The sequence below is a fragment of the Mchenga conophoros genome, linkage group LG1 (assembly GCF_057382185.1).
Source record: "Mchenga conophoros isolate Kocher_MC1m ecotype Shallow Benthic linkage group LG1, M_conophoros_male_GT1.1, whole genome shotgun sequence".
Classification (NCBI taxonomy): Eukaryota; Metazoa; Chordata; class Actinopteri; order Cichliformes; family Cichlidae; genus Mchenga; species Mchenga conophoros.
The window spans coordinates 40,383,652-40,408,823 of record NC_140526.1 but is presented as its reverse complement, the minus strand read 5'-3'; the positions used below and the strand labels follow the sequence as shown (position 1 = coordinate 40,408,823).

Here is a 25,172-nt window from a genome sequence, read left to right as displayed (position 1 = left end):
GTAAATCTGCTACCACTTAAGCTAAAGGAAAGGGAGGATGAAGAATTGATGGCCCACTTGTGTCCTTGTTTAAGGAAGGGAGTGGAAGTAAACACAGGGAAAGTCAAACTCAATTTAATGTGTCTGGTTCTCTCTGGAAGTTTGGCTGTCTGTAACATCTCTCGACCTGTCTCTTTGTTCCTGCACTCATCTATGCATCTCCTCCCTCTCCTTTTCCTCCCTCTTGTATATTTTAGTGTTAAAGCAAAGCTCTGCACAGAGCAGCATCACACCTTGCTTTGTGGATAACGTGGCTGTACGACAGGTGAATCTGAACATCGGGGAGTACATTTTTCTCCCATGTTAGATTAAAACAGCTCAGCGTGAAAATTCTGCCTCCACACATCCTCGTCGTACAATTTGTCATTTTCTCATTACCTGTGGAAGGATGTAATTTGCTGTAAAGATGCTGCACCGTGAGACAGAAGCGTCTCTCCTATGGGGATGTCGAGCTCGTCCTAATGAGCAATGTGTTTGTTTTCTACATGCTTTTACACAATTTGCACAAAGAAAAGAATCCTGTGGTCACTTTTGTCCTACGCTGTTTCAAATCATATTACTTTCTAATACAGAATGGCTCAGCAGTGTCCTGTATGATGCACCAGCAACATGAATGAATTTAAAGGCTTAAATATCACCCAGCCACTTCACTTAATCTAATCCAAATCAGTAGAATTGACACAATTTCACTTCATATGTTACAAACCGATTCACTGGGAAAGTGCTGAACAATGATTCGGTCACGAGAACTCATATAACAGAGGCAGATAAACAAAATCTACTTTGTGACCTTGAATATCACTTCAACCTTCAGTTTGTTAAATAAAATGAGATTCATTTGCTTTAAATTTAAAAGAGAATGTATTTTCCTTGTATTATGTCAGATATATTGTGGTCAAGTGAGCAACATTTTAAATAAAGGGCTCAGTGTATGTAGGTAATCCCTGTAAGCAGAATGATCTGAACACTGTTTAACCCATTTTTTTAACCCAAAGGTCCTAAAGACCGTCAGTGTTATACAGTTTTGTTTGTGAGTACAGCAACCAGAAAACGTGATGTAAATAAAATAAAATAATGTTGCTCTGTGTGTAATCTGAACATGCTTCTTTAAATGGGTGAGGTATACTGTAACCCCCTCTTTCTCATTTTAAAGTAATTTTGATCAACAGCTGCTTTTACTGAAACACATGCTTAGACTTGCTGTCCCCAGCCAGGTGCCAGTTAGTTACTGGCAGTTCCCTTTCCTGCTTCTAAGTCGAGGTACTTTCCATCATGAACACGTTTCATGCAATGGCCTAGTGTCACCAAGAGGGGGCGCTTTCTTTGCAAAAACTTTGACTTACAGGGTTTTATAGCATTTCATGTTGAAAATATTTCTCTTGTCAAAATCTATTTATTACACACGTTTTGCTCTGAACTACTAAATATACTAAATATAATATTGTATGCAGACATACTTTCCATGTGACTGTGATGTACATGTTTGTTGTGTTAGAAAATGCGTCTTATGTTTGTCGAACACAAGTTGTGACTAACAAGTAAGTCAAACTTCAAGTGACTAAAAACACTGAACAATGAAAAAGAAAGCCTGTGTTAAGTCTTCCTCTGCAGCTAATCAGATTAGTTTATGTAGCAATGTGTGAGCCTCAGCCACCTTCCCTTTCTAGAGCCCTGTCCAGGTGAAGAACTTTGTTGTTCTGCCAGGCAGCATAAACAGCTCAGACAAAGCAGGGCTGAAGCAGTGAGAGAAGGAGCAGGACGAGAGAAAGCAAAGACAGAACAGGGGACTCTGGGAGAAGCTTCAGAGGCAGTTAAAAGAGAAGAAATTAACGACAGATAAGGAAAAAGTCTGATGAAAATTATCATGTAATGCAGGGATTGTGATTATAATGACAAAGATTATCATGTGCAAAAAGGATCAGATAAAAAGAAAGAAAATGCTGCAAAGAAGAAATTTAAGATGATAAAGATTCTTTATAGAATCAGGCACATGAGAAGCAAACTGCTGCGTAGGCAGTTTCAGAAGTATATCATTTCAATCAACAGAGATTACTTCTGTGTAGCGAGAATTATTTTCCAGATGTGACACAGTTGCATCCGTTTACTCATAGCCTTTGTTAAGAACTATGCAAAAGATACATGAAGGCTAAAATAGTAAACACCAGAAGACTTCTGCCTCGTGACTTGACTTGAATTGACTCGGTTTCTGTTGTTTTCCATTACAATGGCGTACCACCTCAATGTGCCCGGAGTCGTGACAGCAACACGGCCGAAAGTTCTGTGAAGAGACAGGACATGGAGGCAATATACAAACACCCCCACCATGGTACGAGTCTGCACCTAATAGCTGGACCATGCTGTGGGTTTTGGTGCAGCCATTTCCCTCGTCGTCGGGTTTCAAAAATGGCAGTGTTGACTTTTGTCAAGTCAACCAATCAGCACGATGCGGCCTGTTGACGTCACATTTTTGGATCAACTCAGATTGCTTGGAACCCCAGCAGAGAAAGTACTAACACAGTACTTGGTACCAGGTACTACCACCTAATGGAAAACCCTAAAAACCAAGTCGAGCAGACTCGACCCGAACCGAGTAGGTACTAGTGCAAAAGGGCTTTTACTTTTATTTTTGCAGAGGCAGACGGCGTGGAGTGAGGAGAAGGTAGACCCAAAGCAGACGATGGAGGCAGAGTGAGGTGATGAACAGAAAGCGAGCCTTTTATTTGGCTGAATCAAAGTACAAACAAAAAGCACAGAATGACTAGGATGAAGCTAACGAAACCTATACTGGGAAAACTAAATATTGTATGAAACTAGAAACCTGAAAATTGGAAACACAAGGGAAGAAACACAGATGAACCAACAACAGAAGGAGGAAGACAGAGGACTAAATACACAGGAGGGTAACGAGGAAATAAGGAACAGGAGTGAACACAGCTGATCACCCACATGAGACAGTTCCTCCCTGTCAAAACAGAATACAGTAACACAGGACGCGGGACTGTCAAAGTAAAACAGGAAATAAATGAACATGGAAAGCAGGGTGCCACAATATTGCACAATATTAATAATTATCAGACCCAGGACCATGACAATTATTCTACATGTATGTCTAGACTTTGCTCATAATCTCATAATGTGTAAAATTTGTTGTAAAAATGTTTTAAAACCATTTCTTTCCATAATGTCTGAAAATGTGAAAATGCCTGCAATGTTACTGTACAGACAGGAAAGACAGAGGGTTGAAATGTTAGCTTTGCAAGAAGTTTGAGAATGAAATTGGAGCCTGGCTGTCCGCATCTTGCTCTTTTTCTGTGTTTGCACATTTTTAAAATAAACTTTTGGTTCAACTTTAGGATGTTCCAGCATCTTGAAGGACTTTACAGAGTTCTTCTGTGATTTTGGTTCCTTCTATCTTCTCAGAGGAATCCCAGAGAGATTCCATAATTCTGAGGGTATGAAGATGATTCTCATGTTTGGGGACCAAAAGAAAGACCCTAAGGCCAGCTCGCCTTAGGGTCTTTCTTGAGCTTGACCATTGAGCTTAATGGTTTAAATTCAGAATTCCTTGATGCAATGTGGCTCTCTTATCATATCTCTGGTATAACTTCTAGATTAAAAAAGGTGTTTTTGTCTCTCTGTTCTGCTGTGCATGATACAGCTGACAGAAGGATTTCAGTCACCTACAGGAAACGGCCTGTGATTATAAGGCTTTAAGTAACCTCACTTCTCTCGCTCCACAAGGTTGTTGGAAGTTAGGCAAAGTCCATAAAACACTGACGCCAACGATGAGGTTTCTTTGTGAGCTCTTCTGTCTGCATTGCATTATGGAACAGGCCTCCATTTGTTGTCATGGAAACAGACAATGCCTCTGACACATTACATTTACATGCTTTTTTACTGATGAGCTCTGAGTAGCTTTTTCAAAGCCAAAGCATATTTTAGCTGTTTGTGTCTCATGTAATGGTTAAACTTTGTCAGCCAGACATGGATAAAAAGTTTTTCTCTCCATAATGAGCGCGTAAAGACAAAAATCCCAGCACAGCTGAACATGCAGCCCAGCATCGTATATTAGACACACCTGTCAACAATGTCCACTTCACTCTTTACCTCTGGCTAAATGCACGGGACAGCAGCTTGTGAATTTGAGCTTTTTGTCTTATTTCAGTGTTATGTATTTGCATTCATGTTGCATGTGTTTCTATTTTCCTACATATTGCATTTGTATGAAGCTAAAGGTAAACGAAACAAAATGTATTGATTTGCACAATCAACAGGGATTGACCTCTGCCCTCTCGTGACATAAGGTTAATGCCAGCTGTCCCTTTAAACACATTGCCAATCTGTAATTTTATGCTGTGTCACTAATAGTTAAATGCTGCTCATGTTTTAGGCTGGATTATTGCAGGAAAACAAGTAATAGCCACAGATCAAAATCTAATGTTTTTAAAGGTTTCAAAATTGTTAGAAGCAATGATTTTTTTTAAATATATGTTTTCCTGGTATAATGGAATATATATATTTAAAAGGTTTTAATACACATCACCTGTTTTTATAAGATGTTTTAAATTATGTTACTAATTTCCAATCCCTTAGCCTTGTACCAAGCTACTGCTCAGAAATTATATTGGTCCGTATACCAGAAAAAACACTCCTTTCACATGTTTTTATGCTGTTCAGCAAATCAACAAATACAACTAGCAATGGAAGCTTGTGCTACAGCAGCTTCTGCTTTAACATACAGATATAAATATAAATAAAATCATTAACATTAAAAAACATGACTGGTTGGTCTTCATGAAGTGTTTGATCATTTTGCTATTAACGTTCTGTGTCACCACTAGTTATTTACACATCAGGATTACAAATTCTGTCAGTCTGTCAGTGAAAAGTGAAGTAACTGAGAACTGGGGGTCATATAGATGAGAACAGGAGGGCGCGTGTTTGGAGGAGTGGTCCTGCTCCTGAAATTCGGATAGTTTGTCTCTAAATGTTCTACAGTTATACAATGTTGTGTTATGTTATGCAAAGCCATGTAATGGTAAGTTATACTAAGAAATGCTATGAACTGTTATGTTCAAATATTACAAAACCAAACAGGTTAGAAAAGTAGACAAAAATAGAAAAGGATGAGGCCAATTTTATTTTTATCGACTGCGGTACTGTTGTTACTGTTGTTACTGTTGTTACTGTTGTTACTGTTATTCAAAGCTACATTATGCTACATTACGCTTGTAATGCAATGCTTTGTAGTAATGTTTCCATTTACTGTCTGTTTGTCTGCTGAGTACTCACCACTGGAGCAGTCCAGTCCTCCCCATCCTGGCTCACATTGGCAAGTATCAGGAGAGACACATCGTCCATGGGCACACTCTTCTGTGCACAGTGCTGAGAAGAAAGAACAACATTGAAACAAATGTCAAACAAGCAACTATAACACATAAGAAGTTATCAAGTTCTTTCTTTGAGTCATAAAACCTTACATCAAGTCCATTTGTCATTTAAATCATAATCCCCGTTCCCTCAGCTTATTTAATTCATGTTAATATCTTTCAATGTTACAGTCTTTAGTGCAAGTCTGACACTATCCACTCCAGCTTAGCACAAAGTCTGGCTTGGAAATTTTCTACTGAAAAGTCTGTTTGGAGAATAATGTCTTAATCTGATTCTTCTTCTCTTCTGCCCTCCAGCAGATGGTAATGTTCATCTCATAATGCATATTTTTGTGGAAAAACAATGGAAGCAACAACAAAACGCAGATCACTTTTAACAACCGGATATACAATGCTGACAGTGCAAACACCTGTAGAACTCAGATACACTCTCAGGTGTGAAGAGACATATACACTAACTGCTGGTAATACGTGGTGAGTCTTTAATATTTATTTTATTGGAGACTTTCTTTTAACTTTTGTTGTTTTTTACCTCATATTGTATCTTAGGAATGCATATTAGGGATATACTTTAATATGTTCCTACTAACCGATGCCATAATATTATGCCTGATTAGTGTATACACTAGCACTCAACAGTTGATTACACAATCCCTTAGTGCAATGAAGACACAATAATTACTACTGAAGATTTTTTGACACTGTGTGTTCATTTACTTGTAGCATCTACTGTAACAGACGTGTAAACACAGTTAGTAGTGCTGCTATTGCCTCAAGCTCCTGGGAATCTTACCATACAATTGTTAGACAGGGCCAGCTACGTCTCTTAATGCATGAAATTCTATTGAGTTAGAAGAAGTACGCAAATTAAAATAATCATAAATCACAGATTTTTCAATATTTTCATGCATTTGTTAAAAGATTAAATATGTTCTTCATACTTTATTATTTATTTTTATTTCAATAGACACAGTAACAGTGCTATATAGCAGCAGCCCCCAACCTTTTTTGTGCCATGGGCCGGTTTATGTTCGCCAACATTTTCACGGACCGTCCTTTTCTAGAGTCCCAGAGAGCAGCCATTTGGCTTTTCTACCTTTTAGCTAGGCTTTAGCTTCAGCCAAGTGGAAGCTAAATTAGCTAGTCATCAATTCATATGTAAATTAGGTTGTTACCTGAGAATTCTGGAGGGGAGTGGGGGTGTGTGAACGATTGCTGATTTCTAACTGCCAACTGCCTCTTTGTTTGTCTGGGGGGGGGCTGCTAAAAGCGGTGAACTTCCTTTTGTGTTCGTCTTGATGCATTCTCAATCATCCAGGAAAATAAATCTCCAAAAGTCACCAACTTGGAGTGTTTAGTTTCCTGAGCCACAAGGAAACTTGTGTTTCAGTTTGTCTTCTTAGGGAGAAATCAACACACATGGGTGTATGTCCTTTATTGATAAAAACAGTACAAAAACCCCAACCATTTGTACACATTTTTACAAATAATAATAAAAAGTGAGTGAGTACATTTCAACATTTTCAGCAATCACTCACAATCCTGGCACTGCCATGGTATCTGTAGTCTGCATTTACCACATGTGTATCTGTTGCAGTGAACACATCGCACAGTGGCATGATTGTTCTTGCATTTGAGTTTGACCTGACACATGGCTCTTTTTCCAGGACTAGGTGTGGAGGGTTGTGTCCAAAGCAACTGTTCTTTTCTTGCCCTTTTCCCAGCTACATGAGAGTGAGCCAACTCTCTTGCAAGCTCCACCAGGAAGTCCACCCGTCTTTCCTGCGTCACGGATGAATACAACACAATAAAACCAGTACTGGTACCAAAAAATAAGATTTATTCATAACACAAACCCAGGGAAACTGAGTTAACGGTAAAAAAATATCGCTACATAATAAAATTATTCTCAATGTTTTGCTGTAAAAACTGAAGTGATTAATGTTTTTTTTAATTTATTTAAACTAGTGCTGCTGCGTTAATGTGGTTACGGTGTTAACGCCATTTTAACGAGATTAACGCTGACAGCACTAATTTAAACACATAAATATATTTAATATATATTACTATTCTTTTTTTCTTTAAGGTCATCACGCTATGAAGAAATGGAATTTACTGTGACGGCAGATAGTAGAGACTATTAACCAGTAAAATCATATTTACAAAAATATGAAAACAAAATCATTTTGCCAAGCTTTTAATAGAATAGATAATAGATAGATTTTATAGTAATTAATTAATTAAATAAATGAATGACATGAATCAATGTTAGTTTTCAGAAAGCTTACTCAACATAGTATAATACTATATATAATATATAATACTTTTAAATGAAGTATTATACCCATTATACCTAGTTTATATTGTAGGATGGAGGTATTGCTTCTCTTGTCTGTTGGTGTTCCAGTTGAGCTGTTTCTCGGTTGCTATTGTGTATTGTCACAATGTAAAGTTTTTATAAGACCTCAGTATGAATATGCATTCTTACAGCTAATGATAATATCCTAATAAATTAAACTAAGACCACGAATACACAGGCGTAGAACCAGTTGGCAACTGTGTGGCAATCACTGTTCACTAGGCGAAAATGAGTGTAGGAGCTAAAGTTGATTATCTATAAGACTGTTTTAGTTTCTAATACTACTTTGCTTCAATCTGTCACATCTAGTAGCTGGAACTGGTGTGCAAAAGACATAAAGGCAGGTGATGTTACTTGGAGGTGGAAGACACAGTATTTGCCCTCACATCCTCAGATCTGTCATGGAATCATGGATAATGTTTGTTTCTTTAAGGACATTAAATAACCACAACAATGACTTCCTCCTGGCCAGTTGCAAAGGTTGTTGAAGGTTGCTGGCATTCACTATGAAGCTGCTAAAGCCTCAGTCACACAGCCCTGGAAACCAGTCAATGACTCCCTGGTAACTACCGGCCACTAAAAATAAAAAGGAAAAAAAAAAAGACAAAATCCTTGATAGTGTTGCTTTTTTGCCTCTGTTGAGTATCTGCAGCAAATTAATGAAGGTTTTTCTTAATTTACATAATTTGTGTCTATATTTTTTAATATGCAGTGCTGTGCTCTGTACTCCCAAACATGACATTACCAGTGCCTGTTTGTCATTTTCCCCTTAAAAATTCTCTGCACATCCCTGGCGTACTACTTGCTCTTTGACATCCTAATGTAACAGTAAGTCATAATATTTTCTACTTTGCTTAGATATGGAGATATTCTACCAGCCAGTCTAGCGAGCAAAGCGTATTATCTGCATTGTACAGCAAACAGATAAGGTAGTGCTGACATCTCCATTATCACCTTCCAACTGCTATAATATTTCATTGTGACACAACACTACAGTTGAAAGCCATCATGCACAATCTAAAGGTTAAAAAATGATTCTATCACAAAATAATAAATGATGCAGAGTTTTACAGGGCAACTGTGCGTCACTCTGGCATTATCTCATACAGCTATTAGCTAGAAGGTCAGAGGTGGTCACTAGCCAATGTTGCAACGAGAAGGACAAAAAGCAATGTGAAAAGGACAAAAAGACAAACAGTATGAGCAGTCAAGACAGAAAAACTGCACACTGAGCAGCTAAAACGAACTCTTAAAACACTATTTTAATGATTATAAAAAGTAATACATTAAACTTTAGATTAACCAGCAGACTGAGATGTTTTTAATAGAACTTTGATATATCAGACAAGTGGAGCATTTTTCAGGAAACCTAAAACTCAAGGCCTCGGTTTGATGGATGAAAAATTAAGGGAAGAGACCTAAACCCTTGAGTCGGATACAGTCAAACAAGTTCTTGCAGTAATATGGAGTAATTCTAGCACGAAGTGAGAAAGACTGTTAAAGAGTTCCAGTACTGAGTACGATGTTTTATTCATCCGGCAGTTTTTGGTTAAAACACCAAAACCTAGTTTGTCATTTTGTGAGTTTAAGGGCACAACACATAGTACCATATTTTTCAGAGTATAAGGCGCACTTAAAATCCTTTAATTTTCTCAAAAATCAACAATGTACCTTATAATCTGATGCACCTTATGTATGAATTCTGGTTTGCTTAGGGGTGGGTTTTGATTATCGATTTTCCAATTAAAATCGATTCTAGCTTGAATAACGCGATATCGATTCATTAAAATCCTGAATCGATTTTTAAATATAAATTATTTTTTCCTGAAACGCCAGAATCTCAGGTTAAACCTCACAAAATTTTGACACTGATTCTGCACAAGGATCTAAACAAAAAGGGCGGACCCGTCGACGCATCAGAATCAGTGAGATGTCGGCTTTCTCACCCGACTGCACGTACACGCCGTTGGGGCTGAAAGCCAACAGCTCACAGATTCTGATGTGTCGCGCTTTGTGTTCTGAAACTGCAGTTTTGTCTCTCTCCAACCAAATTTGACTGAACCAGCAGCAAAAGAAGATCCAAACTACACTTCACATTTCGCTTCACATAAACATCGTCATGAATGCCCTCTTACTTTTATTTTCATTTTAAATTTCACTGACTTCCAACAAAAGAGGCCTCATTTTTGCTGTTCAATACAAAAGAAATGTAAACTTTTTCAGATTATGCAAAATTGCAAAATGCTTAACTGTGTCTCTAATTAAACCTCTGTAACTTCGCTCTGCTTCACTTCAGCAGGATCAGGTTGATTCATGGTTTTCTTTTGTTTTTGTTCCACTGCAGAATATTTTTAAGGTGGTCATCTGCTATAAAAAGTCTTCAGGTCCCAAAGTCAAACAAACACTGCGGCATCACTGAGAGTTAGAAACTGTCTAAATTCTTTCATCTTTAATAAAATGATCAGCGTTGCTGCTTTACCAGGTGTAACAATTAAGTTTAACATTCAGGCATCGATGAAAACAGAATTTATTAAATTTAACAGAGTTAGAAGTTAGCAGGAAGTTAGCTCGCTAGTTTCCACCTAAACACGATATAGCATGTTCTGACTGAGAGATTTCTGAAGATCACTTCCAACATAAATGAAGACAGAAAACTAAACAGCAGTGACGTTTGTAGGGTTACTGAAGTTGGGCTAGCTGGTATATAATGATGTGCTACATGATCGCTAGCTACACAGCTATGTTAGCATAACATAAACACAGTGAAGCTGGAGGATGAACACTAACTTTTTTGCACTCGCTAAAAGTTAACATGAGGGTTCCCGATAGTTAGAGACAAATGCAATCGCATAGCAGGATGCTATAAATCGACCAAACTTCAGTCAGGAGAACAACTGAGAAAATCCATCCACAATACGAGGTTAGTCATTAATATACTGCAACAACATGGGAATAGAGCAGCTGTGAGAGAATTCAGCAGTAATGAATCAATGTTACAGAAGTGGAGGAAGCAAGAAGAATGAGCTGAGTGAAGTTTGACTTATCTAACTGTTTTGTTTTGCTTAATGAGCCTTATAATCCCGTGTGCCTTATGTATGAAAACACACCTATTCATCGACAGTGCGCCTTATAACCCGAAAAAAAAAAGTTTGAAACATGTCCAAAAAGCATGAGTGACTGACTGAAGTCAGTTTTCATATGAAACAAAAAAACAAATATAATATCCCAAAGATTTGTTCTTGAGGTTTTATATATATAGTTGCAGCAAGAAAGCCATCGCTAAGACGTCAGAATAAGACAGAGGCTTGCCTTGGCCATGAAAAACCACAATTGGACTACTGAACACTAGAAGAAGGTATTATGGGCTCATCAATCAAAGTTTGAAATCTTCGGTTCATCACGTAGGATCTTTGTGTGCCATCAAGAAGGTGAAAGGATGGTTCCACAGTGTGTGCCATCAACTGTCAAACATTGAGGAGGAAGTGTGATGGTCTGGGGCTGTTTTGCTAGATCCAGGGTCGGTGACTTGTACAGAGTTAGAGGCACCCTGAACCAAAACAGCTACCACAGCATTCTGCAGCACCATGCAGTACCTTCTGGTGTGCGCCTAGTTGGTCAGGGGTTCATCCTACAGCAAGATAATGACCCACAACATAGTCTCCAGATTTAAACCCCATCGAGCTGGTTTGGGATGAACTGGACAGAAAAGTGAAAGCAAAGCAACCTACAACGTCCACACATTTATTGGAACTTCTGCAACAGATATGGGAAGAACTTTCTGAAGAATATTTGATTTCTATTTTAGAAAGAATGAGATGGATGTGTTCAGCTGTTATAAGCTGCCAAAGGTGTCTACTTTGATGAGTCAAAGGTTTAGAATACATTTTGGTCTATAAATTGATTCCACGATTTCTTTTTTAACTCTAATTGCTTATTTGTCCTGTGCTTTCATTTCAGAGTGCAATGAGACATTACACAGCATAATTTTCAATAAAAAACTGGAAAAATTGGGGTGTTCAAAAACTTTTGACTGGTAGTTGCATTGAAGCATTGACATAACCTGGTCAAAAACAACTCCAACCATCTAGAGTTAGTATCTGGGTTGATATCATATTTCCAAGATCAAAATATGATTTTATATAGATGTACGCACAGCGGCGAAAATGAGCTTCCTCCGAAGGGTGGCTGGCCTCTCCCTTAGAGGTAGGGTGAGAAGTTCAACCATCCGGGAAGGGCTAAGAGTAGAGCCGCTGCTCCTCCACATCGAAAGGAGCCAGCTGAGGTGGTTCGGGCATCTGACAAGGATGCCTCCTGGGCGCCTCCTAGGTGAGATGTTCCGGCATGTCCCACCAGGAGGAGGCCCCGGGGCAGACCCAGGACACACTGGAGAGATTATATCTCTCGGCTGGCCTGGGAACGCCTTGGTGTTTCCCCGGATAAGCTAGAGGAGGTAGCTGGGGAGAGGGAGGTCTGGGCTTCTCTGCTTAGGCTGCTGCCCCCGCAACTCGGCCCCAAATAAAGCGAGAGAAGGTGGATGGATGGATGGATGGATGTACGCACACTACCCATCTATCTTTGAGAAAGAGCTTTCTCAAGTTATTGTTAATAAAACTTTAGGTCATAATAAGAGCTTGTAGAATAAAATCATGGTGTTGTTTCTGTGGGGAGGACACTCACAAACTCGGAGATGGGCACATTAATAAATAGCTGGTGATGGTAATGTTTCTACAGTCAGGTGTGATTTTTACTTGCCAGAGGAACAAGACAATAAAAATGTTGGAAATAAAAAACTCTCTAATTAACACATTTTTGAAACATTTATTCAAATTGGGGAGTTTTACTCAGAGTTACACTGTTTCACATCAATTTATTATTTTGTTTTCTATGCTGTAACCCTTTGTCAGCATGAGGATATATCTGTGAAAATCTCTAATTGCACAGGATCCCAAAACCAGTATGGTTGTGAATGGGGTCGAAGTGGCAATGTGCTGAGGGTGTACCCTGCCCAGTGCATTCCGGAAGATTCAGTAATTGTTCCTTTTTCTGCAAGTAAAGGACGCTAACGCCTATTCTTGACACATTCTATGACACACAGCAATTCAGTAATTCAAAAACAATCATATCTATAGTAACGGTAATTTAACCCATCACACTAAACACCCATAGTGCATAATGGAATAACAATGAAAAAAGAATCATATTTATCTTTAGTACAATGTGTTAAAAGTAAAATGTTGAATTTTATGTAACATCTCCTTCAACTCATTTTGTAGGATCAGAGTATGAATATTGCATCATACATCAGGTAGGGATTGTGCTGGAAGAAGATGGGCTGACAGCTTGGAGACTTTAGCTCCTCCATCACAGAGATATGATGTGCCATAGTCCTGGCTCTGTTTGCTTTCTTACAGAAGCAGGCAGCTTGACGTGCATATAAATGTGCACAGGAACAAATGAAAAAACAACCTCTCTTGCATAAAGTATTTCAACACTCTGACCTGTTTTTTAAGGCTACGAAGTGTTAAAATCCACACAGTGAACACAAAGTGAAGTGCTGAGTTTGGGAAGTTGCAAAGAAGTGTGCAAGCAGGGAACAAAATGTGGACAGAGTGGCTACAGGAGTTAGATCGGATTCTGTAAAGCTGGGTTTTATTGCATTTTAGTCCCAGAGGGGTCATCCTCTCTAAATTTATAGCAGCAGTGTGTTAAATTTTACAGCTTGTTTTGAATATTAGGAAAGAAATCCTTGCATCCACACCTACATAGTTCTCAACACAGACTGAGATTAGGATGGAGTTGCTGGTTGTAATACAGAAAGATGTGTGTGGTAAGTAAGGTCAAATACATCAACACAAATTCAGATAAGAATTAACTAAATTAATTAAATTCAAGCCTGTTAAACAAAAAATCACAACTTTATGAATGCACTATAAAAAAAACTGGATGATGAATGCTAAAGTGAGACTTTAGCACACTTCCCTATAGACTTTATGTGTTGACATAGCCTTTGCCTGCTGTGTACCTACAGCCCCCAATTCACACACCCACACACACATGCAACATCTACACACAGATGCAGGTGAAGAAAGCACTAAATTTTAGAGAAAGGTCCAATTCATATGCGTGCGAAAGCAGACAATCAAATTCTTTTGCCCATATAGTAAAACGAAGAGTTAGATAACACAGCACAAAAAATATTGCAAATAATTACATGTTTGAGTTTCTTGTACAGCTTTTGTAAAGTTAAAGTGCTGTGAAAAAAAACACTTGAACTCCCTTCGTAATTCCTTTTTTTCCTGCATTTGTATTTGCCATACTTGCATATTTCAGATCATATTAGACAATGGCAACTGAAGAAAATGCATTTGTTTAATGATTTCATGTATTAAGGGGAAAAAGCTATCCAAACCTGCAGCTCTTTTTGTAAAAACGTATTTGCTGCTTAAACCTAATAACTGTTTGTGCCACCATTATGGCCACAACTGTAATCAAGCATTTGTGATAACGTGCAATGACTCTTTCACATTGCTGTGAAGGAATTTTGGCCCACTCTTCTTTGCAGAATTGTTTTAGTTCAGCCACATTCAGGGGTTTTTGAGCATGAACTGCTTTTTCAAGGTCATAAACCCACCCACCACTTTAATCACACTCTAGATCTTGTTTTAACATATGGCATAGAAACTGAACATTTAACAGTGTCTCCTGAAAACCCTCTCCTGTCTGATCATTTCCTGATAACATTTACATTTACAATAATTGATTACACAGCAGTGGAGAGTAGACTTTATCACAGTAGATGTCTTTCTGAAAGCGCTGCAACTAAGTTTAAGAATATAATCCACCCACTGTTATCATCTTCAATGCCCTGTACCAACATAGAGCAGAGCAGCTAACTGAACGCTACTCCAACAGAGGTCGATTATCTTGTTAATAATTTCACCTCCTCACTACGTACGACTCTGGATACTGTAGCTCCTGTGAAAACTAAGGTCTCAAAGCAGAAGTACCTGACTCCGTGGTATAATTCTCAAACACGTAGCCTAAAGCAGATGACTCGTAAGCTGGAGAGGAAATGGCGTGTCACAAATCTAGAGGATCATCATTTAGCCTGGAGAAATAGTTTGCTGCTTTATAAGAAAGCCCTCCGCAAAGCCAGAACATCTTACTATTCATCACTGATTGAAGAAAATAAGAACAACCCCAGGTTTCTCTTCAGCACTGTAGCCAGGCTGACAAACAGTCAGAGCTCTTTTGAGCCAACCATCCCTTTAACGTTAACTAGTAATGACTTCATGAACTTCTTCACAAATAAAATTTTTATCATTAGAGAAAAAATTACCAGTAATCATCCCACAGATGTAATATTATCTACAGCTACTCTTAGTACCATTGATGTTAAGTTAGACTCTTTTTCTCCAATTGATCTTTCTGAGTTAGCTTCAATAATTACTTCCTCCAAACCATCAACGTGTCTTTTAGACCCCATTCCTACAAAACTGCTCAAAGAAGTCCTGCCATTAATTAATTCTTCGATCTTAAATATGATCAACCTATCTCTAATGATCGGCTATGTACCACAGGCCTTCAAGCTAGCTGTAGTTAAACCTTTACTCAAAAAGCCATCTCTAGACCCAGCAGTCTTAGCTAATTATAGGCCAATCTCCAACCTTCCTTTATATCAAACATCCTTGAAAGAGTAGTTGTCAAACAGCTAACAGATCATCTGCAGAGGTTTATTTGAAGAGTTTCAGTCAGGTTTCAGAGCTCATCACAGCACAGAAACAGCTTTAGTGAAGGTTACAAATGATCTTCTTATGGCCTCTGACAGTGGACTCATCTCTGTGCTTGTCCTGCTAGACCTCAGTGCAGCGTTCGATACTGTCGACCATAATATCCTATTAGAGCGATTAGAACATGCTGTAGGTATTACAGGTACTGTGCTGCAGTGGTTTGTATCATATCTATCTAATAGACTCCAGTTTGTGCATGTAAATGGAGAGTCCTCTTCACACACTGAGGTTAATTATGGAGTTCCACAGGGTTCAGTGCTAGGACCAATTCTGTTTACATTATACATGCTTCCCTTAGGCAGCATCATTAGAAGACATAGCATACATTTACACTGCTATGCTGATGACACCCAGCTCTATCTGTCCATGAAGCCAGATAACACACACCAATGAGTTAAACTGCAGGAATGTCTTAAAGACATAAAGACCTGGATGGCCGCTAACTTTCTGCTTCTTAATTCAGATCAAACTGAGGTTATTGTACTCGGCCCTGAAAATCTAACCAGATTCTTACTCTGGATGGCATTACCTTGGCCTCCAGTAACGCTGTGAACCTTGGAGTCATTTTTGACCAGGACATGTCCTTCAACGCACATATTAAACAAATATGTCAGACTGCTTTCTTCCATTTGTGCAACATCTCTAGAATTAGAAATATTCATGCATTTATTGCTTCCAGGCTGGACGACTGCAATTCATTATTATCAGGAAGTCCAAAAAACTCACTGAAAAGCCTTCAGCTAATCCAAAATGCTGCAGCAAGAGTCCTGACAGGGACTAGAAAGAGAGAGCAGATTTCTCCTGTTTTGGCTTCCTGTTAAATCCAGGATTCAAAATCCTGCTCCTCACATACAAGGTCTTAAATAATCAGGCCCCATCTTATCTTAATGACCTTGTAGTACCATATCACCCTATTAGAGCACTTCGCTCTCGCTCTGCAGGCCTACTTGTTGTTCCTAGAGTATTTAAAAGTAGAATGGGAGGGAGAGCCTTCAGTTTTCAGGCCCCTCTTCTGTGGAACCAGCTTCCAGTTTGGATTCAGGAGACAGACACTATCTCTAATTTAAGATTAGGCTTCAAACTTTCCTTTTTGCTAAAGCATATAGTTAGGGCTGGACCAGGTGACCCTGAATCCTCCCTTAGTTATGCTGCAATGGGCGTAGGCTGCCGGGGATTCCCATGATGCATTGAGTTTTTCCTTTCCAGTCACCTTTCTCACTCACTATGTGTTAACAGACCTCTCTGCACTGAATCATATCTGTTATTAACCTCTGTCTCTCTTCCACAGCATGTCTTTATCCTGTCTTCCTTCTCTCACCCCAACCGGTCGCAGCAGATGGCCGCCCCTCCCTGAGCCTGGTTCTGCTAGAGATTTCTTCCTGTTAAAAGGGAGTTTTTCCTTCCCACTGTCGCCAAAGTGCTTGCTCATAGGGGGTCATATGATTGTTGGGCTTTTCTCTGTATCTACTGTGCAATATAAAGCGCCTTGAGGCGACTTTTGTTGTGATTTGGCGCTATATAAATAAATAAATTGAATGTCAAAGCATCTCCATGGGTTTTAAGATCAGTGGTACATACCTAGGCCACTCCAAAATCTTCCTTTTTTTGAATCACTCAGAGATGAACTTGCTGTTCATTCATCATTGCCTTGCAGAATAACTCAAGTGCACTTTGCCTTCAGGCCTGCATGAACTGATGGTTGGATATTCTCCCTCAGGATTTTCTTATTGAGAGCAGAACTCATGGTTCTGTCAATTATGACAAGTTGTCCAGGTCGTGAAGCCCCAGACCATCATGCTACTACCCTGGTTGACTACCCCCAAAGCAAAATTGGTATGGCCTGGATCTGGCCCACATAATGTGCTTACACATGGCCCACATACCGCAAAGAATGACGGCCCTTTGGTGGCCCAGATCTGGTTTGCCAGATCTGGCCCACACATGGGCCTGTTGCAGACACACTGCTGGTCCTGTGCTGGCCCAGAACACTTTCAGCTCTGGCCCCAGATGTCAGCCTAATGTGTACCTTAATCAAGCCATGTAATAACAACATGTGCTGGAACATAATAGCACAACAGAAACATGATGAAACCCATGTTCAGACAGCGAATGGACTGCTTCTTATATAGCACTTTTCTACTCTCCCAGATTACTCATAGTGCTCTATACAACATGCAACATTCACCCAGTCACACACTTTCTCTAAACTAAGTGCATTTATACACATTCACACTCTTGACAAGCAGATTGGAGGAGCCAGGGATCGAACCAGCACTAACCTTCCAATCAGTAGATGACCCTCTCTACCTCCTGAGCTACAGCCACCTGGTGGTAAACATAAGTAAACCCTCACTAGGTTTTGGATAAAGTGTACACTCACAAAACTGTGAAATCTGCATTTGGCTACCATAGCAGTATAATATAGTAACATGGCATTTAGGTCTTCTAACTGAAATAGGAAAATAAATAGTACCATCATTGCCAGACCTGGCCCACATCTGGTTGACAGACACCCTGCCATGACACCAGCCGGTCAGAAGTGCCAGCTTATTGCCGGATCCAGGCCAGACCTGTTTTCTATGAGCCTTGGCGAGATAAACCAAACCACAATCTAGCCAGATGTGTCATGCCATCAAATAAACAGTGCCATCTACACCAGGCCTAGCCCATATCTGAATGAAATACCACTTACCATGCCAGAAGTCAGCCAACAGTGCCGGCTTAACACCAGATCCAGATGATGTTATTTTACACCAGACGTAATGGGACCAAAGCTTTTGGAAAAGTTCAGCTGTCAGTCCACTGAATATTTTCCTAAAATATTTTGGGGATGATCAAAATATGAGACAAACCTTTGTTCTTGGATTTTTCTTCTGGGAACTCACCAATGGATTTTTCACCTAGTCTCTTTGTTATTGTTCATGAATCATGAACACTGACCAACACCTTTTTAAATTTCTTATGACCACAATAATAATATATTGACAATATGGTGTTGTTATCTGACAGCTCTAAGAAACACACAGGTTAAGCCTAGAAAATAACAAGTCCGTCGGTTTGTGTGAACTGAATGGCCTGGAATGAAGATAAATTCCTGTCCAGCATTATTGTTTCAGTTTGCATCTAGTGCTAATCCAGGACAGATAGCAGAAAAAGAGCGCTCCCAGAGAAAACAATATTAAACGTGTTAATGCAAATTAATCCGCCATCATGGTCAACGCGATTAAAAATTTTAACGCAATTAACGCAACTGCAGTGCAGAATGACTCAAAATCCCTGAAATGTTTCTGTCAGCGCATTTTGGGCAGTTTGTCCAAATAGAGTTACCCTCGCACATGTGCAAATGGGCAGTTGATCTGGTAGTGACGGGCAGCTGAACCAATCAACTCAATATGGAAGATGATAAACACACATTGGCCCTCTCAATGGGAAATTTCAGTATTAAAAAAATAACAAGATGGAACAGTCGACCGACATAAAGTATTTTGCACATTGTGCAAGAAGGAATTTTCTTTTCACCGAAGCACTTCCATCTTAAAATATCACATTGAAGCGAAGCCTACGTTAGTCAGGGATGCTGCTAGCACTTTGGCTAACGTGTCACCCAGCTTGCACCAAACCAATCACGGAGCATCGGGGGCTCGGTAAGTCGACCTCGGACATATTAATAATAATGGATTGGGTTTATATAGCGCTTTTCAAGGCACCCAAAGCGCTTTACAATGCCACTATTCATTCACTCTCACATTCACACACTGGTGGAGGCAGCTACAGTTGTAGCCACAGCTGCCCTGGGGCAGACTGACAGAAGCGAGGCTGCCATATCGCGCCATCAGCCGCTCTGGCCAACACCAGTAGGCGGTAGGGTAAAGTGTCTTGCCCAAGGACACAACGACCAGTACAGAGAGCCCAGGGATCGAACCGGCGACCTTCCGGTTACAGATGCGATTCCCAACCCCCTGAGCCACGGTCGGCCATATTAACTGACACAATTGCCAAGTGGATTGCAACAAAATGCAGACCTGTTAATATCGTTGAGAACACGCGCTTTACATCGCTTTGGTTCCTCGTCTCAAGGACTTGAAGCCTCCCGAAGAGTGACAGAGAGAGAGTGGATAAATGTTCACAGAGTTTTTTGTTTACATGAAGGTTCAAGATGTTCAATAAACAAGTTAAGTGCGTATATTTTCCCTCTTTTCTCGAGTCTGTTTGCTCATGCAAAATGAAGTAACCCTATAATGAATCTCTTTAAACATTTTCATTGTTTGACAGCACTAATATATATTATATATGAGTGTATACTTAGCTATTAGTATATAGGTTTTCAAAAAGTTGTATTTCACAGGAGAGAAGCTGTGTTAAAAGACTGAAGAAAACTATTGGATTTCTCTTTGAATTTAAGCATTTAGCATTCTTTGTGTTTATTCTCCATTTACCTCATTATGTTGCATAAATGTCAGTTACAAGCTTAAATATAAAGTTGAAATAATGTAATTGCAACCAGGCTATTGGTCAAATATTTGCAATTAATCACAATTAATTACAGAAAATTGTGCCATTAATTTGTTAAATTTTTTTTTAAATCTATTGACAGCACTGATATTTATATATAATTTTTATAGTCCTGCCTGTGTACACCACAACAGTTGATCATAGATCAACAGATAAGTGTGTGATTAAATTGCAGACCTTAGCGCCAGCAGTGTTCCAAAAATGATTCATGAAATTTTTAAGAATTATAGCAAAGGATATTATTTACTCTTTTCAGTAGAGTCATGACAAATGAAGCAGACACAATATCTGATGTTGATTCAAATTGTTGAATTTGGAGGTCATCATTAAGCTGAAAACTCAAATAAATCTACCACAGTCAGCAAAAATGTCAGAAGTGCAAAATCAACACTATAATGCAAAGAAACATGAAAACACTGACCTGCTCAGCAACATCAAAAGTCCTGAAATGTCACAGAAGACAACAGAAGTGCATGATAAAAATGATTTTAATAGTTAAAAAACCCAACATCACACATCTAAATCAAACAGTGCCCTGTTTGCCTAGTTGTGTTTTGCAAATATTGCGGTGGGCACTGTATATGATCAGCCTCTAGCTTCAATCTTTATGCTATCCATCATATTTTCTGAGGGCGAGAGAGATAAAATGTTCCAAATTTTAATAAGATAGCAAACAAGCGAATGCTCTTGTAATCCTCAAGCAGAGCTGATAAATCTTTAAAGAGGTGGCTAATCCTTTCATCCTGTGGGCTGAAGCAGGAATGGCTACAAGGAGGATTACATCAACCATGGGTACAGAAAGATTAATATACTTCAAATTAGCTAATCGCTACCCAATTCTTGCTATTGTTTTAGCATGAAGAGGTGGTCTTTAGTGCCCTTAAATCTGCTCCTGCAGGAAGAATGAGAGCAGAGGTATGAACAACATCAGAGTTGCAGTGGGACCAACTGTAAGGGCACACCTGACATCATCCTCCACTGCCTGATCTGTCTGCACAGCTGTCAGTAGAGCAGATTGCAACATCCCAGTGAAACAGTTTTTGTCCTGAATACAAAAAGCTCTTTTAATCTTTCTCCTCTGGTGTTCTCAGCATTATATAATGTTCCTTTTTTGCAATGTTTGATTAAACATAGGGTAGATTTGTCACCTCTTTAAATGGGATTTTTAAATATTAGGGCTTGCAAAAGGAAATCTTCTGCAAGCCCTAAATTCATGGTAACTTCACTCATAAGATACTAAAACTTCTGACAGTCTTAGCATAATGCTAAAATGCAAATCCCTAAGTAATTTGCTGGTGACATAGTAGCTGTTAAGAGGTAAAATTCAATAATTATTTTTAGATTAAAGAAGAAAAACACAGATGACACAATTTAAATGCCCCTGGCCGCTTTGCTTCTGTCTTCTTTTTAAATGACTTCAAAACTTTGACTTCATAACTTGTTTCCAATGCAGAAAATAACAAGAACCCTTTTTTTATCCACTTCTATGACATTATTACTATACGATTAGGTCAAGACAGGAGTATGTCTCTGTAGTTTCTCAGTCATCGCGCTCATGGTAGTTTAAAGAGCTTGGAAAAAAAGCTACTGGACTTCTTTGTGAAGACATTTGTCTTCTCATCCACGAGGTTTCTTCAGTTGTTTTGTACATTGCACTTTCAGCAGTCCTGTTTGTCTGTTATATATCATACGTAGCACCAGGGTCTCAGACGAACGCTGTCTCATTTCACTCTGCACTGTACTACTGTACATGGTTGAAATGACAGTAAAAGCCACTTGACTTGATTTGACTTGAGTTTCTTCTTTAAACTGCAGCCCGATGCTGCTTCGTTTACGGGTGTCAGTCATATTTATAATAATGGATTGGATTTATATAGCGCTTTTCTAGGCACCCAAAGAGCTTTACAATACCACTATTCATTCACTCTCACATTCATACACTGGTGGAGGCAGCTACAGTTGTAGCCACAGCTGCCCTGGGGCAGACTGACAGAAGCGAGGCTGCCATATCGCGCCTACTGGTCTCGGCCCCTCTGGCCGAGACCAGTAGGCAAGTAGGGTAAAGTGTCTTGCCCAAGGACACAACGATCAGGACAGAGGGCCCAGGGATCGAACCGGCAACCTTCCGGTTACAGATGCGCTTCCCAACCCCCTGAGCCACGGTCGCCCCTATTTATGTGTCTTTGCGACACACTCGCAGTCTCCTCCTCACTGCTGTCTACGGTCGCACTCACTGACTGATTTGCCATGATGTGCAACGCGATCCTGAAATATTGATACTTTCATTACCAGCATTTCATGTTACAGGATCAATTCCCATACAAAAATATCAATATTTCATTTGATTAAACTTTTTTAATCTTTTTTATTTTTAATCCTAAACATGACATGATGACAAAAGTAAAGTTGGCAATTAGCAGGATAGTCGGCAATACCCTGTTAACTACAATCGCCTTCCGCCTCTCATTCATGTGCGTGCACTTTTGCTTATGACATATCTTGAGGCATCAGCTTGAGGTGTGTGTGTATGTGTGTGCATGTATATGTGTATGTATGTGTGTATAAATAAACATTCATTAGTGTGTTTGGTTTGATTAAAGCTTCTCTGGGCCAAAGGTCAAAGTAAAAATCGTTCAGCATCTGGAAGACAGGACAGTAAGTTCTAACAAGAATGAAGAACAGGCTAAGCCAGGGAGAAATGACCCCAAAGAAAGATACAATGGCCTCAGGCAGAGATTTAAAAAGAGATTTGATTTTTTTTAAAGCACTGCAAGAAAAGAATCATCCATAAGTTCACCTAAAAAGGTATTGTAAGTAAACTTCTCCTGCACAGAATCACATGTTTATCTGAGAGATAAACTGGACTTAAAAACAGAGCCAACAAAAGAGCCAGGAAACATAGGGAAAGCCCCCAACTCAAATCAAACGCTCCCCTTTCTTCTTCTTCTTTCAATTAGCTCAAGCTGTGTATATCACACAACAAAAGACCTGTCCCAGGATGTTAACGTTAGCAGACCAGGCAGCCATGTTTTTGTAGTTAAGAGCTAAGAATTAGCTTCCGGCATTCCTACTACAGCCAATGGGAGAAAAACGCTGTGTGCGTGTGTGTGTGTGTGTGTGTGTGTGTGTGTGTGTGTGTGTGTGTGTGTGTGTGTGTGTGAGAAGGTGGAGGATGTAGTGTCACACAATGGAGTCAAAGGGTATTTGTCTAGGCCATGCAGGAGAGACTAAAGTTGTTTACATGTAGATGTTGAATAAAAGACACACAATATACTCGTCTTTGTGCCCCCCTCCCCTTCAGGGAATCTCTTTCACGGCTTTTCATCAACAAGAAAAGAAAACACTGTGCTATAGAGTTTACCATCTGGGGTGGATAATTGGGTTCTCTTACCGAATAAATGCGGGTGTCCAGAAAAATACAAAGCATGGTCACTGAAATTTTCTTTTGTTAATGTTCACATTGTTGTGGACGTGTTTGAATGTTTTGAATGTTCTGAGTTACAAATTCGTGTAATTGTACATTTTCAGGATCTCGCTTCTATAAACAGTTCGATGGTTACTAAGAAGGTGTAAATGCTGCTTTGCATTCTTGCAGTTTTTAAGCACACAGGCAGTAGTAGTAGTAGTAGTTCAGCTCACTCTGGTCATGTGAGCTGAAGATTAATAATAAATCTAGAAGAAGTGCATTTCCACTGCAATAAATACTCTGCCTACTCCTCTGCTGCTTCTTCATTGTATGAGCAAGTATCAATTAACATCAATCAATGGTGAAAACCTCATTTTTAATTGTGGTACATGAATAAAAAAAACAAAAAGCCAGTAAAACTGCTTGTGCTGCTAATGTTAACAGTTAACAGTCTTCATGTTACCAGTTTTATTTACTAAAGAACAAATTATACTGCAAATACTGTGTGTAATTAATATGTACCAATTTTAATGTCATAGTAGTCATTTTTGTAATGTATGTTCTGTACTATACAATAGTCTTAAGCCACAATTCATGACTTAAAAGAACCTGTTCCCTGAACACCAGCTGCATAGAAGAAGAACCTTTTTTAAAATGTACCTAATTATTTTGTTGCATCATTTCTTTAGTTGAATCTGCTAAAAATGTCAAAGATGCAGTGTGATGGGCATAGAATAGTATATTTACACTAACAACAGGGTTCGTGAAGGGCTTAAACTTGACAAATCTTAACATAGTGTGGAGTGTTTTCTTAAACAAAACTGAGGAAGCTGAACAATCGAACACATAAGAAGACGCGCCACCAAAAATATATATAGATGAACAGTATCTGAAAGACATCCTCAAGAAAGAGGAATTTCAGGTTTCAGTAGTTTGTAGTTGTTAGTTTCCTTTTGTACTTTATGTTGGAGGACTAGCTGCCCATTGCTTCAATCTGATCCTTGCTGACTTAATTCTTGGCAAACCAGTGGTTGGAGGATGAGGAGCCCACTCTGGGTCCCCCTCCACCAACTCCCAAGAACAGATGTTGTAGTCGTCATCCTGGTCCTGATGAGACTGTGAACCCTGTGCATCCCAAGCCTCCAGAGAATCCAAAGCCTGCCAAGTCCCCACTGCTACTCCAGCCACATGAACCTGAGACAATGAGCTCTGTACCACCAGAACCCACAGGCCCTCTCCAGGTTTTGCCCTGTGACTGGGCTGACCCTAGAGTCTAGGGTCAGCAACCTTTAACACCCAAAGAGCCAGTTGGACTCGGTTTCCACGCAAAAGAAAACACTGGGAGCCGCAAATACTTTTTGACATCTAAAATCAAGATAACACTGTATATATTGTTTTTTACCTTTATGCTTTGTGTGAACAACTAAGGTGTTCTGCTTATGAAATCCATGAAGTGCTACAGAGAAAATGACATTTTATTTATGTAATTAACACATTTTGAACTCTTAAAGAAATATAACAAAAGGAAAGCTGAACTAAAATGATCCGTGTAGCAAACAAAAGCTGCTGTGAGCCGCCACCCTCATATCTCCTCTGGGCTTTTGAAGCCTTGACCTGACTTTTAAAAAGTAATTGAAAAAAAGCTCTATGCTGCTAAAAGATGAAAAATAGATATT

The 25,172-nt window shown here is 39.3% G+C and overlaps 1 protein-coding gene across 6 annotated transcripts in view; it reads right to left on the bottom strand.

The window, feature by feature from the left end:
- Positions 1 to 25,172, bottom strand: part of LOC146583848 (multiple epidermal growth factor-like domains protein 11) — a 238,881-nt gene that overhangs the window by 144,724 nt on the left and 68,985 nt on the right. For all 6 annotated transcript variants that reach the window (XR_014892832.1, XM_085278281.1, XM_085278287.1 and 3 more), the window contains exon 6: positions 5,332 to 5,424. Coding sequence is in view for 5 of the 6 variants with exons in the window: in XM_085278281.1 (XP_085134407.1) it covers positions 5,332 to 5,424 (93 nt within the window). In the remaining variant the exon portion in view is untranslated. The remainder of the gene's footprint in view (positions 1 to 5,331; positions 5,425 to 25,172) is intronic.